The sequence below is a fragment of the Emydura macquarii genome, unplaced genomic scaffold, assembly GCF_026122565.2.
Source record: "Emydura macquarii macquarii isolate MOO-44397 ecotype Brisbane River unplaced genomic scaffold, CSIRO-AGI_Emac_v2 contig_383, whole genome shotgun sequence".
Taxonomy (NCBI): Eukaryota; Metazoa; Chordata; order Testudines; family Chelidae; genus Emydura; species Emydura macquarii.
This window is the reverse complement of record NW_027130520.1, coordinates 5899561-5914320: the sequence shown is the minus strand read 5'-3', so window position 1 is coordinate 5914320 and position 14760 is coordinate 5899561. Positions and strand designations below refer to the sequence as shown.

The 14760-nt window shown below is 39.8% G+C and overlaps 1 protein-coding gene across 7 annotated transcripts in view; it reads right to left on the bottom strand.

The window, feature by feature from the left end:
* VPS13B (vacuolar protein sorting 13 homolog B) overlaps positions 1–14760 on the bottom strand; it is an 819784-nt gene that overhangs the window by 340610 nt on the left and 464414 nt on the right. For all 7 annotated transcript variants that reach the window (XM_067537148.1, XM_067537121.1, XM_067537138.1 and 4 more), the window contains one exon: positions 3453–3673. In XM_067537148.1, the coding sequence (XP_067393249.1) occupies positions 3453–3673 (221 nt within the window). The remainder of the gene's footprint in view (positions 1–3452; positions 3674–14760) is intronic.

The following is a 14760-nucleotide window of genomic DNA, read 5'->3' as shown; positions in this document are numbered from 1 at the left end:
TGACTAAGATGTTGATGGTGAATGAGAAATGCTCAGGGAGATTAGAGAGGCTATAAAATAGAAAACCCAATAATAATGGGAAATTTCAACTATCCCCATATTGAGTGCATACATCACCAGGATGGGATTCAGAGATAAAGTTTCTCTACATCATTAATGAATGCTTCTTGGAGCAGTTACTCCTGGAACTCACAAGGGGAGAGGCAATTCTTGATTTTAGTCCGAAGTAGAGCACAGGATCTGGTCAAAGAGGTGAACAGCTAAACAGCTGAGTAATAGCGACCATAAAATAACTAAATTTAACATCCTTGTGTGGTGAGAGGAAACACAAAAGAAGCCTACCTCCATAGCACTTAACTTCAGAAAATGAAACTACACAAACATTAGGAAACTAGTTAAATATAAATTAACAATCACAAGAGCGAAATGCCTGCAAGCTCCATGGAAACTTTTTAAAAACTCCATAATAGAGACGCAAATTAAATGTATACCCCAACTAAAATAAATAGTAGAGAACCAAAAAAATGGTTAAACAACAGAGTAAAAGGTGGTAAGAGGCAAAAAGACATCCTTTAAAAATTGGAAATCAAGTGCTACTGAGGAAAATAGAAAGGACATAAATTCTGGCAAGACACGTGTAAAAGTATAATTAGTCAGACCAAAAATGAATTTGAAGAGCAACTAGCAAAGAGCAACTAGTATAAGACTAAAAAAAGCAAAAAGATTTTCAAGTACATCAGAAGCAGGAAGCTTGCCAAACCACCAGTGGGGTCACTGGATGATCGAGGTGCCAAAGGAACACTCAAGGAAGACAAGGCCATTACAGAGAAGCTAAATTAATTCTTTACATTGGTCTTCACTGCAGAGGACATGAGGGAGATTCCCATATCTGAGCTATTCTTTTTAGGTGACAAATCTGTGAAACTGTCCCTGATTGAAGTGTCAATAGAGGCGGTTTTGGAACTAATTGACAAATTATACAATAAGAAGTCACAAGGACCAGATGATATTCACCCAAGAGTTCAGAAGGAACTCAAATAAGAAACTGCAGAACTACTAACTGAGGTATGTAACTTATCACTTAAATCAGCTTCTACACCAGATGACTGGAAGATAGCTGATGTGATGCCAATTTTTAAAAAAGGCTTCAGATGCAATCCTGGCAATTACAGGCCAGTAAGCCTAACTACAGTACCAGATAAATTGGTTGAAACTATAGTAAAGAACATGATTATCAGGCACATAGATGAACATGATTTGTTGAGAGTCAACATGGCTTTTGTAAAAGGAAATCATGCCTCAACATCTATTCAAATTTTTTGAGGGGGTCAACAAACATTTGGACAAGGCTGATCGAGTCGAAACACTGTACTTGAACTTCAACAAAGCATTTGACAATGTCCCTCACCAAAGACTCTAAATCAAACTAAGAAGTCATGGGATAAAAGGGAAGGTCCTCTCATGCATCAGTAACTGGACAAAAGTCAGGAAACAAAGGGTAGAAACAAATGGTCAGTTTTCAGCATGGATAGAGGTACATAGCAGGGTCCCCTAGGGATCTTTACTGGGACCAGTTCTTTTCAACATATTTATAAACGATCTGGAAAAAGGGATTAACAGCAAGGTGGCAAAGTGTGCAGATGATATAAAATTACTCAAGATAGTTAAGTCTAAAGTAGAGTGCGAAGAGTTACAATGGGATCTCACAAAACTGGGTGACTGGGCAACATAATGATACATGAAAATTCAGCACTAATAAATGCATATAGGAAAACATAATCACAACTATACATACAAAATGATGGGGTTTAAATTAGTTGTTACCACTCAAGAAAGTGTCATTGTGGATAGTTCTCTGAAATCATCCGTTCAATGGGCAGTCAAAAAAGTCAGAATGTTAGGAACCATTAGAAAGGGATAGATAATAAGACAATAAATATCATAATGTCACTATACAAATCCATTGTATGTCCATACCTTGAATTCTGTGTTGGGTTCTGGTCACCCCATCTCAAAAAAGGTATATTAGAAATGGAAAAGGTTCAGAGAAGGGTAGCAAAAACAATTAAAGGTATGGAATAGCTTCTGTATGAGGAGAGACGAACAAGACTGGGACTGTTCAGTTTAGAAAACAGACAGCTAAGTGGGGATTGACAGAGGTCTATAAAATCATTAATGGTGTGGAGAAAGTTATTGAGGAAGTGTGATTTACCCCTTCATATAACACAAGAACCAGGGGTTTAATAGCCTAAATTAATAGGCAGCAGATTTAAAACAAACAAATGGTAGCACCTCTTCACATCACGCACAGTCAACTTGTGGAATTTATTGCCAGGGGATGTTGTGAAGGCCAAAAGTATAACTGGGTTTAAAAAAGAATTAGCTAAGTTGATGGAGGATATGTCCATCAATGGCTATTAGCCATGCTTTGGATGTCCCTAAGCCTCTGACTGCCAGAAACTGGGAATAGATGACAGGGAATGGATCACTTGATAATTACCCTGTTCTGCTGATTCCCTTTGAAGCATCTTGCACTGGCCACTGTCTAAAGACAGGACACTGAGCTAGATGGACCATTCTTATGACATACTTTTATTTTATTTTGTTAATTAAGCAGTAATAGCTGAAAAATCCAAGTATCCTCTTCACTAGGGCTTCCCATTGTGTCTCTTTTCTCTGTTTTGTCTCATTGTTAACTCTTTGTAGAAGTAGTTGTCTGAATGCAATGTCTTGTACAGTACCAAGCACATTGGATGATGCCTGAATTATAAACATCAATAACAAGAGGTGCCAGCTTCATTAGAACTACAGTTAAGATGGTACAACTGTCAACAAAAATGTTATTAAAGACATAATTCAGAGCAATGAAAATTTGCATAGAAAATCTTTCCTATTTAGAGTGACTTCAAGCCACTGTAGAGTAACTTGGATCAGACTCAATTAAAATGCAGTTTTCAGTAGTACACGTAACACACCTGCCTTTTAAAGAATAAATGTATAGTGACAACTTGCATTCTTTTAAACAATTCCCTTTCAGTTTTCCCCTTTAATAAAGGATACCATAGCTTGTTTGAAAACATTCCATGCAGAATGAGAGATTAACTGTGTGAGAATTTGATAAAAAATTACATTAGACCATTTCAACAAATGCATTCACAGTGACAGTTGAGCAGTGCTTCAGCATTTAACAATGGTACATCTGCAACTGATTTAATTCCATCAGCCAAAAGATGCATTTATACTGTAGCTATTACATTCTGAGAGAAGTTTAAATTACAAAACTTGAGAGAGCTTCAAAGCAAATCTTAATCTAAGTACCCTGATCTTGATGGCCCAGTTTAAAAAAAATTAAGATGTTTAATAAATGAGAACCTCCTCAACAAAACGCAGAACAATTGTACTTAATTCAAGTTATTTTTAAATTCCTTTCATAATCAATTAAATACACCAACCTGGGGGTTTGAGCATTTTATTTCAAGTGACTCAAGGTCGACATGCAGGCAGACAACAAACGAGTGTCTGGATTCTGGCCCTGAGGCAAGCAGTTTTTGTGAAGTGACAGCTAGAGTAGAAGTACAGCCCATGGGTTCCACTAAATTAAGTGTCATTTGTTGTCCAAGAAGAGTATACACACTGAAATGATACAGACTGATTGTCCAAGGGAAGGCATCACCTGGTGATTAAAGAGAAAACATAATTTTATAACTACATACCTCTAAATGTTAAGTGATGATTTTTCTCAACATTATTCAAACAGGAAGTGTTAAATGAAGTTCAGAAAGGGCGCGATCCAAAACCCACTGAAGTTAACAGAAGTCTTCAATGGGCACTTGGATCAGCCCCTAAATCCTAATAAATTACTCTTTGATATGGTGACTGGAGATAAAAAAAGAGAAGTCTGATTTGAATTTTCATCTCACCCTGCAAACAAATCTGGCAGCACAATGTTAAAGGACAATATCTTGTTACTTTACTTGGGTTCTCGCACTGTGTTTTCAAAAATCCACCTGAATACATTAAAACTAAGTGAGCATATATCTGCTGTAAATGTCTTTTATTGCCTTGTATTGAAGAGTTTTTCTTAATTAAGGGACCAGCCACCTTACTCGCTTTGAAAAGTATCTAGCATTGTGAGCAGTACAACTGACTTCAGTGTATAGGTAGCAAAAGTCAGACCTTAATCACACACTCTCTCTATATAGTCTATGAAATTTTTCATACAACTACTACTGAGAGTAGGAGTCACGATGGAGAATTATCCTTTTGCAAATTTAAAATTGTTTCTCATCATAACGGTGACATATTTTGTGAAACAAGTTACCATGGAACTGTATCATAGATTTTGATCACTACTCAGCAAGGGACACAGTTTTCTCTGGTATCTGTGGTACTTGGCACCATGAAGCCCCCCTGCTACCATAGCTTTTTCCTGCTCTGTGGGAAGCCAGTGCTCCTTGGGTATAAACCCATCAAATGTGCTGACTGGCCCAGGTGGTGGGAGTGAAGAGCTGGGAGCCAGAGTGAGCACTTGGGCGTGCCTTGTTACTTAGGGTAATATTCTCACCCATCCTCTCCAAAGATTGCTGTTACTGATCTTGTCTAGATAGTGAGTGATTGGATAACAGAGAGGAACCTATTCTACAGCAAGATAAGTAAAGGCCAGACATATGCATATGTATCCTTGTTTATTTACAAATGGCCTAGCTAATTACCACTTCCATGGTGGAGAGGAATTTCCCCTTGGTAGCAGCTTGCCAGGCCATCAGGGGCTTTTACCCTTCTTTTATGCACCTTAAGAGATTAATAGGCATAGGAATATGATTACCCTGTGGAACTATTTGGGGGAATCTATGTACAATTTATGAATTCTGTTAGATACTATGAACTCTCTGTAAGTTTATGCCTTTATGGTTGTATTCTTGCATCATGCTTCTTGTGCTAAGAAGTGGGGGAGTCTGACCTGAATGCCTGCCTCTGAATGGGACAGTTATTAAACTGTTAGTTGACTTGAAAATTAATGCAAAAGATGGTAACAGTTATATTTCAACTGGTTTAACAACTTCCTCTGTTTATAAATGCCACTTTCAGGGTAGGGAAAGAATTTCTCCTTGACATCAGGGTATCCCCTTTAATATTAATCATTGATCTGTTATATGCTGCCAGCATGGCAAGAATTCTCTCCTCTGTGGGATAAAATCTGTTTTTACTAAATATCATAAAAAAGGGTTTCTCTAGAGTTTCTCTGTTCATTGTAACATGCTGCTTTTCCTTATATTTTTGCTGTTATCTTCCAGATATATATTACATCTCTTATCTCTTTCCATCGGAGCTGGGCATTTATTATCCTAGGTCTAATTTTATCCTCCATTTCCCCAGATTCCGGAACCCAGATATTGAAACTGGATTTTTGTATTGTATACTCACCTAGTTTCAAGGACAATTCTTCAGTGTTCACATTATTGAAATTACATACCATATACTCTGTTTTTCCTCTGCTTATTTTGAGCCCATGTCTCTTCAACACATCTCTCCATTTATCAAGATCCATTTCTAAGACTATCTTTCTCCTCATTGCCTAGAATGATATTATCTGCAAAAAGCATGCACCAATATGCTTCCTTCTGTATGTTCCTTGTGAGGATATCCAGGATGAGAATAAACAAGAAAGAGCTTAGTGCTGATCTCTGATGCACTCCCATCTTCACTGATAGTACATCCGTTTCACCAACAGAAGTTTTGACTATAGACGTTGCACCTTCATCCATGGCTTGAACAAGCCACACAAAGTTCTGGTACCATTTTCTCCCTCATACACGACCAGATGAATTCTCTGGGAATTCGGTCAAAGACTTTTTCAAGTTCAATGAATATCATGTGAATGTTTTTCCTTTTCTCTATATATTTTTCCACTATCTCTCTAAGTTCAAAAATTGTCAACCTTCCTGGCATGAAGGCATATTGATCTGTTAATATTCACTTCACTTCTTAGTCTTTTATCAACGACTGTCTCCCACAGTTTCATCATGAGATTCATCAGCTTAATACCTCTATAATTTGTGCAGTTGATTGTCAACTTTTCCATCTATATCAGCACCAAGCTACTTTTTCTCCATACGTTTAATATCCTTTCCCATCTCATGATTAAACTGAACAAGGACATCAGCAAATGGATGTCTTCTATTCTAAGCTTTTTCAATGCCTCAATAGGGATTTATCTGGGCCTCGGGCTTATTATTTTTAATTTCATTTACAGTATTTGCCACTTCATCTGGTGTGATAGGCTCTATTACACCAAAGTTCATCATTTTGAAGTCACATTGCTCTCTTGGGTACCTCTTCCATTGATGATTTATGCGATATCATCAATCCACATCACACCGGTTTCATCGTTGATGAACCTCACTTCCTTTACATCTTTGGTAATTCTGACACACGATTTTGCTAGTCCATACACTTCTTTTTCCTCTTCCTTTGTTCTAAGTCTTGCATAAAGTGCTTGACGACATTCCTGGCCATTTTCTTTACATCCTAGTATTCCTCTAGGTCTCATTTGCTCCTACTTCTTTGCCAGAGTTTAAACTTTTTTCCCTTATCTTGTATCATTTGTACTTCTTCACTCCAACACCATGTTTCTTTTTGAATAAAGGCTTTCCCCATGTTTCTTTTTGAATAAAGGCTTTCCAGTGTTGAAAAGCATATTTATATTTTTATTCCCACAAAGTTACAATAGAGAGATAGAGTTCCAGAGCGGTAGCCATGTTAGTCTGTTTTTAGCAAAATAGCGAGAGTTCTGTGTCACCTTAAAGACTAACAAATTTATTTGGGCATAAGCTTTCGTGGATAGAAACCATTTTTAATAGAGAGATAGGATCCTTGAGAAACAACAATCCAGGAAAACATTTTATAATTACTTAAGTTTTTCCCTTATGTCAAGAAGTAAAATATATTATTAAACAACAAACAAGAGGTTTACAATTAGGGACTCTGAATAGTTGTTCCATGGAACACTATATTAGAAACTCTCAATGAGAATTCCAGTCACTTCAATATTAAATAGACATACTGTATTTTCTTCCAAGTTTAAACCACAGGGAACTAAGTGTTTTAAGGCCATATAGCCAGACATTTCTGCTTATTTTCAGGTTTTGATGCACTTTCAGCTGGGACTGTTCTGAGAACATTAAATGGCTGTGTTTGGAATGGTGAGGAGTTTGGCCACAGGTTGGTCCAATTTATGAACCATGTGCACAGATTATCACTAGTTTTACGTAAGTATTGTTTATTGCAGCTGGGCTGACAACACTTTATGATAGAAAAGACAGAAGTAGAGATAGCAATATAAAGAGACTATGTAAGTTTCTGTTGTGCAGTGCAAATACAGCAGATACATTTTTAAGGTTCTTTCATTTAAGCAATCACTGTTTGTGGTTCTTAGAATCCTATGCTGGGTCCTGCATGCTGCTGCATACTCTTGCTCAATCCAGCAAAACACTTCACCATGTTTAACTTTAAGCAAGTGAGTAGTACTGTTGACTGCAAACTTAAGCATATACTTTTAAGCACTTTGCTGGATTGGGCCTGAATGCTAAGCACCTTACAGAATCAAAATCTATACTAGCAAGAGTCAAAATCCTGTATGTGACAAGAGGCTATTTAAATGCAACTTTCATTAGTGTTCTGATGCAACAATAAGATTTTCTAAATCCATTAGATAGCTTTCTTTGAGCTACATATTATAATTATTAATTTATTTTATAGACAATGGCAATGAGTAAACAAATGAGTGACATGCAATATTTAAATATCACACATCATAGTCAGCATTAAAAACTTGCCAGTTGCCTCAACAAAGTAATGTTACCTCATCATATGCAGAAACTAGTGTCACGGCATTCGGGAGGAGGTGCAATTCAGACTGGTGAGGGGTTTTGCTGCCACTTGCCCTGTAACCCTGGGTGCCTGAAATACCCTGATGCTGTAGTTCCCAGCCTGGGATACTCAGAGCCAGTCTACAAACATGCAGGTCACTCCCTGAGTGTCTGTGTACTGGACAGCCCTGGTTCAGTAGTTCTGGCCTCAACAGCCTGCTTACAGACCCACCCTTGCTTCCACAGGCCTTGGTTACAACCAGCAAGGTGACCCCAACACACTCCCGGTCCTGAATTTCCCCCAAAATCTGTCTCTGATATGCCTGGTTTAAAGACATTTTAGTCATCATTCTAGCCTATATTCATAACTCCTAATACACACCACATGCATACATCACACAAGAATATTAAGGATCTGTGACTTGTTAGTTTTACAATGACATATTACATTACACCTTTTAATACAGATTATAACCATAGTGAGTTGGGGTACACTGAATTGGTCAGGCCAGCTTAAAGTTATTACCTTATACCAGTGAGCCCTTTTCCCTCTGGCACTGGAATGCTCTTAAAGTCACAACTAGATATTCCCTGACAATTATGCTGAAGTTGATGGAATCTTGCACATGCTGAGGTGAATATATTTGTTTATCTAAGAAATTTTCCAGTTAAGAGTGACCAATATACTGTGCTGTGCCATAAATATTAACTGAATTATTGCTGTATTTGCAACCATACATACTTGTACATGTTAGACAGTAAGATCTTATAGCCAACATATTTACTTATAGCTCACTCATACAACTGTAGTTAAGGTCCTAATCTTCCAGTCCTTCTGAAGTCAATTGATGGTCTATTCAGTGTAGAAACCTGTGCTTGTGTTATATCATGAATGTTGCCAGAGCCGTCGCTGCTCCATAGCATGCACTGCCACACCCACTCTCAAAGCATGTGCTGCCACACCGAGTCTTAGTTAAGAAGCCTTATTTTCATAACAGAGATTAACAAAGAAACAGAACATAGTCTTAACTCAATCCTTAGTGACAGGCTCAATCAGCTCTGCTCCCTTCCTGGAGCAGCAGCTGCAGGGCTGTTTCCCTGGGCCCTTAGCCCCTTGCTCCAGGGAATCACCACAGGAGCTAGCTCCACTCCCAGTGTGGCTTTCCCCACCAGATTGTGTCAGTCATTCCTCCCTGCAGCTCCCTACCAGCAGTCCTTTATAGACCCATGTATAGCGAAGTCCTCTTTAATTAGCTGTACTGGCCTCACTTGCTCCAGTCCAGAGATGCAGAGACCAGCTACCCTGTAACAATGAAACATAACATTTTACAGACAAGGGCCAACTACCACAGGTGGTGTGACCTGTCTGTGCCTAGGGCAGACCACCTGAAAACGCCAAGGTCAGGGCAGGCTGCAAAGGGAAAGCAGATTCTCCCAGCACTGGTGGGTGACACTGAAGTCAGACTTCCCAACCAACCATAAACAATGCTTCTGATTTCGCACACTGTTTATCAAGAAGCTAATACAAAAGTATACAAAGCCCCCTTTATTGCATTTCAGTCTCTGGCTCCCAATCAACCAGTAGGTCCAGTAAAGAGGTAAGTTATTTAAAACTTTACCAAAAAGGTTCTCCTGACCTCAAAGGGTCAGCCATATTACCAAATCATTATAAGTTTGGATCTTACCCAAAATACCACACTGCCAACCAATCCTTTAGTAACTAAAACTAAAGGTTTATTATAAAAGGAAAGAAATAAACTATAAGAGAAATGTTAGATGATTAAAGCAATCACATACATACAAATGATTGGAAAGTCTGTATTATCAGTTTTCCACTAGAATTGTGGCATTTGCAGGCTTGTATAGTCCCTCTGGTGTACAACCAGTACCTGGATGGGTCTCAGTCCTTTAATTCACAGCTTCAGTTGTAGATGAATTGATCCAGAGGAATGAAGACTAAATAGTCCATGTGCAGAGTTTATTCAAATTATCCCATAAGAATTAGCAGGATGATTCCAGGTTGGTGCTGGAATCTCAGTCTTGCAATCCAAACTTTCCCTGACAAGCTTGGGCAGATTTGAGATAAAAAGGATTAGTCCACTAGAGTCTTTTATAGATCCATGTAGGTTGACCAATATTTTCTTGACAGCAGGTATCTCCTTGAACAATTAATAGATGATTACTTGGGACTGCAAAGTACCATCTCCTATGTCCTGAGCACACCAGTAACTAGTTACATTAGCACAAGGTAATTGGCCATTTACAACCATTTACAGGTATTTACTACTTAAACTTCAAAGAGAAATACAAACAATAGTATTGTTACGTTCAAAGTTCCATCTAAACGTTCATATGTTTCCTTTGAACTCTTAATCAATAGAACAGTGATAGATCGGAAATCAGTTTTATCTACATTGCTAACCTCTAACAAGAGATATGTAAATAACATCAAATAACTACCAACAATACACTTGCATATCAAAGCTCTAGTCTACTTATAAGGAATGACCCACACTACCACTGTATTTTCCTATAATATATCTTGAAAGGTCAGAGTTGGGCCATGCAACTTGCAAAGGTGGCAACAGGTGGCTACTCTGGGATACCACTACTATTTCAGTTGCTATAATTCTAGATGCAGTATCAGACACATAGAACGTGACATGGAGTGAAGTTTTTGCCACGTGTCTACTCTCATCAACAAGGACTTAGAATTGGGCCCTGTCCTCCTAAGAAAATTTATCTTTAAACTCCAAGAACTTGCAATAGTTCATAGAACCATACTTTGCTGACAGGTCCTGGTAGTTAGTGATTCTAAACTGGAAGCCGGTGGATGTGAACACTTTCCTCCCCAGAAGGACAAGAGGTTTAGTGCCCTTGTCCACCTGGGTGGTCTTGAGGTTTTGTTGCCTGGATCTTTCTGTGGCTGATTGTTCTAATAGGGTATTTGGGGCAGGATGAATGAACAAAAATTCTGCCCCTTTTGCAGGATAAAGTATCATCTCTCAACTTATTTGGTGGTAGGGGTGCATGATGCAGCTGTGTGCTATGCCACCCTGGATGGCTCCATAATAGCCTCATTCACTGGAAGAACTACCCAGCCGGGTCCATTGGGCTGTAGAATGTCCAAGAGCACATGCTGCATCACGAACTTCCTTAAGGGGTATCTGAAGATCAGTTGCCATCCTCTGCAGTAGTTCTTGGTATCACCTTTGGCATCATCGGGTGAGGAGATTGATACTCCTATCGGTATTGCTGGTACCGGTGGATCTGGCTTGATATCTTCCTCCTTCATATACTCTGGCAGAGCTGGTTGCTGTTGCCCAGGGAAAGAGGGTCAGTTAGACTCTTGCTGAGATCCAGGGTGCTGTTCATAGGGATCCCATGGAACCCAACAGGCCAACATTATGGTTCAAAGTCTGGTTAGGGAGACCCCTATGTATCAAGTACCAGCAGTTCCTGAAAAGATAGACTTGTCTGATCAGATGATGTGTCCAAGACAGTCTAGAAACCCTGTCCATGGGGAGGAGGTGAAGAGCCTTCAGTGGTGAAAGAACATGTTAAGAACTATTAAGAAAAGCTGGACATGCACAAGTCCATGGGGCCGAATGCAATGCATCCAAGGATGCTGAGGCAGTTGGCTGATGTGATTGCAGAGCCATTGGCCATTATCTTTGAAAACCCATGGTGATCGGGCAAGGTCCTGGATGATTGGAAAAAGGCAAATACAGTGTCCATCTTTACAAAAAGGGAAGGAGGAGGATCTGGGGAACTACAGACTGGTCAGCCTCACCTCAGTCCCTAGAAAAATCATGGAGCAGGTCTTCAAGGAATCTATTTTGAAGCACTTACAGGAGGCGAAAATGATCAGGAACAGCCAGCATGGATTCACCAAGGGCAAGTCATGCCTGACGTACCTCATTGCCTTTTCTGATCAGATGACTGGCTCTGTGGATGTGGGGAAAGAGTGATATAACTTGTCTTTAGCAAACTTTTTTATATGGTTTCCCACAGTATTCTTGCCAGCAAGTTAAAGAAGTACTGACTGGATGAATGGATTATAAAGTCGATAAAAAGCTGGCTAGATCATCGGGCTCAACGGTTGTGATCAACGGCTCAATGTCTAGTTAGCAGCTGGTATCAAGTGGAGTGCCCCAGGGGTCAGTACAGGGGCCGATTTTGTTCAAATCTTCATTAATGATTTGGAAGATGGGGTGGATTGCACCCTCAGCAAGTTCGCAGATGACACTAAGCTGGGGGGAGTGGTAGCTATGCTGGAGGGGAGGGATAGAACGCTCATCAGATCTGATGAGCCACATCTGGAGTATTGTGTCCAGTTTTGGGCCCCTCGCTACAGGAAGGATGTGGACAAATTGGAGAAAGTCCAGCACAGGACAATGAAAATGATTAAAGGGATGGACCTCCTGACTTATGAGGAGAGGCTGAGGGAACTGGGCTTATTTAGTTTGCAGAAGACAAGAGTAAGGGGGGATTTGATAGCAGCTTTCAACTACCTGAAGGGGGATTCCAAAGAGGATGGAGCTAGGCTTTTCTCAGTGGTGGCAGATGACAGAACAAGGAACAATGGTCTCAAGTTGCGGTGGGGGTGGTCTAGGTTGGATATTAGGAAAAACTTTTTCACTAGGAAGGTGGTGAAGCACTGCAATGGGTTACCTAGGGAGGTGGTGGAACCCACTGTAATAGGTTACCTAGGAAGGTGGTGGAATCTCCATCCTTAGAGGTTTTTAAAAAGTCAGCCTTGACAAAGGCATGGCTGGCATAATTTAGTTGGGGTTGGTCCTGCTTTGAACAGGGGGTTGGACTAGATGACCTCCTGAGGTCCCTTCCTATCCTAATCTTCTATGATTACACACATGGCCTGGGTAAACCCAGCTCCTTTTTCACAAGCTAGTTGGTAATACTGTCCTAATTACAGTAATTCTGAATCAAAGTGCCATGCATAATATGCTCCTTTGAATGCGATAACCAATAGTACTCCTACAGTTTACAGTTATTTCAGCAAAATGCTTTTGTCAGAGCTCTAGAAACAAATATAAAGATTTGAGTGTGGGAGTTATTTTTGTTGTATGTTGACATTTGAAGGTCAATAAACCTTCCTGACAAAGTTGCAATATTCCTAGATGACAGCATGACTGTGCTACTTTTTCTTTTAAAGTAGTAAGAAAATGTGAGAGACAGCAAACAGGAGTCAGAGTAACTATGTACTCATGTAAGAAATTGGATATTTGCTTGTATCTTCTTCATTAAAGAATAGAAGAATAAAAGAGTAGAAGAATCCTGTGCAGTAACTAAGATTCTTCAAGATGTGTTTCCCTGTGAGTGCTCCCCTCTAGGTGTTGGTGCATCGTCGCGTCCTTGATCGGAGATTTTGAGAGCCGTGCTCATCCAGGTCATGCATGCGCGGCCCTGTCTTTCTGCACTTTTTTGGGGGTGTGTGCTACCCAACCCCCTGTTCCTTCTCTACTGTAGAGTCCCTTGTTTGAACTCCAAAGTAGAGGGGAGTAGGGTAGGTAGTGGAACTCCCACAGTGGGACACATCTCAGAGAACCTCAGTTACAGCACAAGAAGAGTAATCTTCTTTTCTTCTTCGAGTGGTGTCCCTGTGGGTGAACCACTCTAGGTGACTCTAGAACAGTGCCCTTCATTTGCTGGAGGGACTTCAATGTCAATCCTTTGAATGGAGGAGAGTACTGTTAGACCTACTGATGTGTCAATCTGGATGCCTCATCAATGGCATAATGTTTTGTAAATGTATGTGCTGTGGCCGAAGTAGCTGTTCTTCATATATCTGCGATTGGTACATTATTGAGGAATGCTGTAAATGTGGATGTTGCTCTCATGGAGTGTGTTCTGATCCTGTGGTGAACTTGTATATTTTTCTGTTTGTAGCATGAATGAATGTAACCTCATATCCACTTTGATAATCTCTGAGTAGAGATGGCAGTAGCTTTAGTTCATTCCATGATAGATACACAGAGTTTAGAGGATTTCCTGAAATGTTTTGTCTTATCTAGGTAGAAAGCTATTGCACATCTGATGTCCAATGTGTGTAGTATGGCATCGTGCGTTATTATGGGGTTTTGGGCAGAATGTGGGTAAGTGAACTGGTTGATTTATGTGAAAAAGCTGAATTAACTTTCGGTAGAAACTTTGGATGAAGTCTGAGAGTGACTTTGTCTTTGTGGAAAAATGTGGCTTGTAGACAGTTGATAGCCACCCATGTAGGCAGCGCATGTATAGACGCGTGTTGCACCATGAAGGCAGTGGCTGCCATGTGTCTTAGCAATTGTAAGCATATACATACATTAACGCTGGACTGTTTCTTATGAATGCTGTTAGGTCTATCATGGTATGAAACCTGGTTTCCAGTAGTGATGCCCTGGCTGTTTTTGAGTCCAGGTGTGCTCCGATAAATTCCAGTTGTTCTACTGGGATCAAAGTGGACTTTTGTTTGATTATCATGAGTCCTAAGTTTTGAAACATTGATCTTGTTTGTTGGGTAACTTGTATGGCTAGGGATTGGCTATGTGCCTTTACTAGGCAGTTGTCTAGGTAGGGAAATATTATAATCCTTTTCCTCCGCAAATGTGCCACCACTACAGCGAGCATCTTGGAAAAAACCCTTGGAGCTGTAGAGAGGCCAAAGGATAGTACCTTGTATTGGTAATGGTTGTCTTTCTGTGTGAATCTGAAAAAGCATCTGTGCATTGGGTGGATAAGTCGCATGAAAATAAATGTCTCGTAGGGCTAAAAACCAGTCCCCCTGTTCCAATGCCGGCATTGTAGTGGACAGTGTGACCATTCTGAATCTTTGTAGTTTTACAAACTTGTTTAATTTTCTGAGATCCACAATGGACCTCTTCCATTTTTA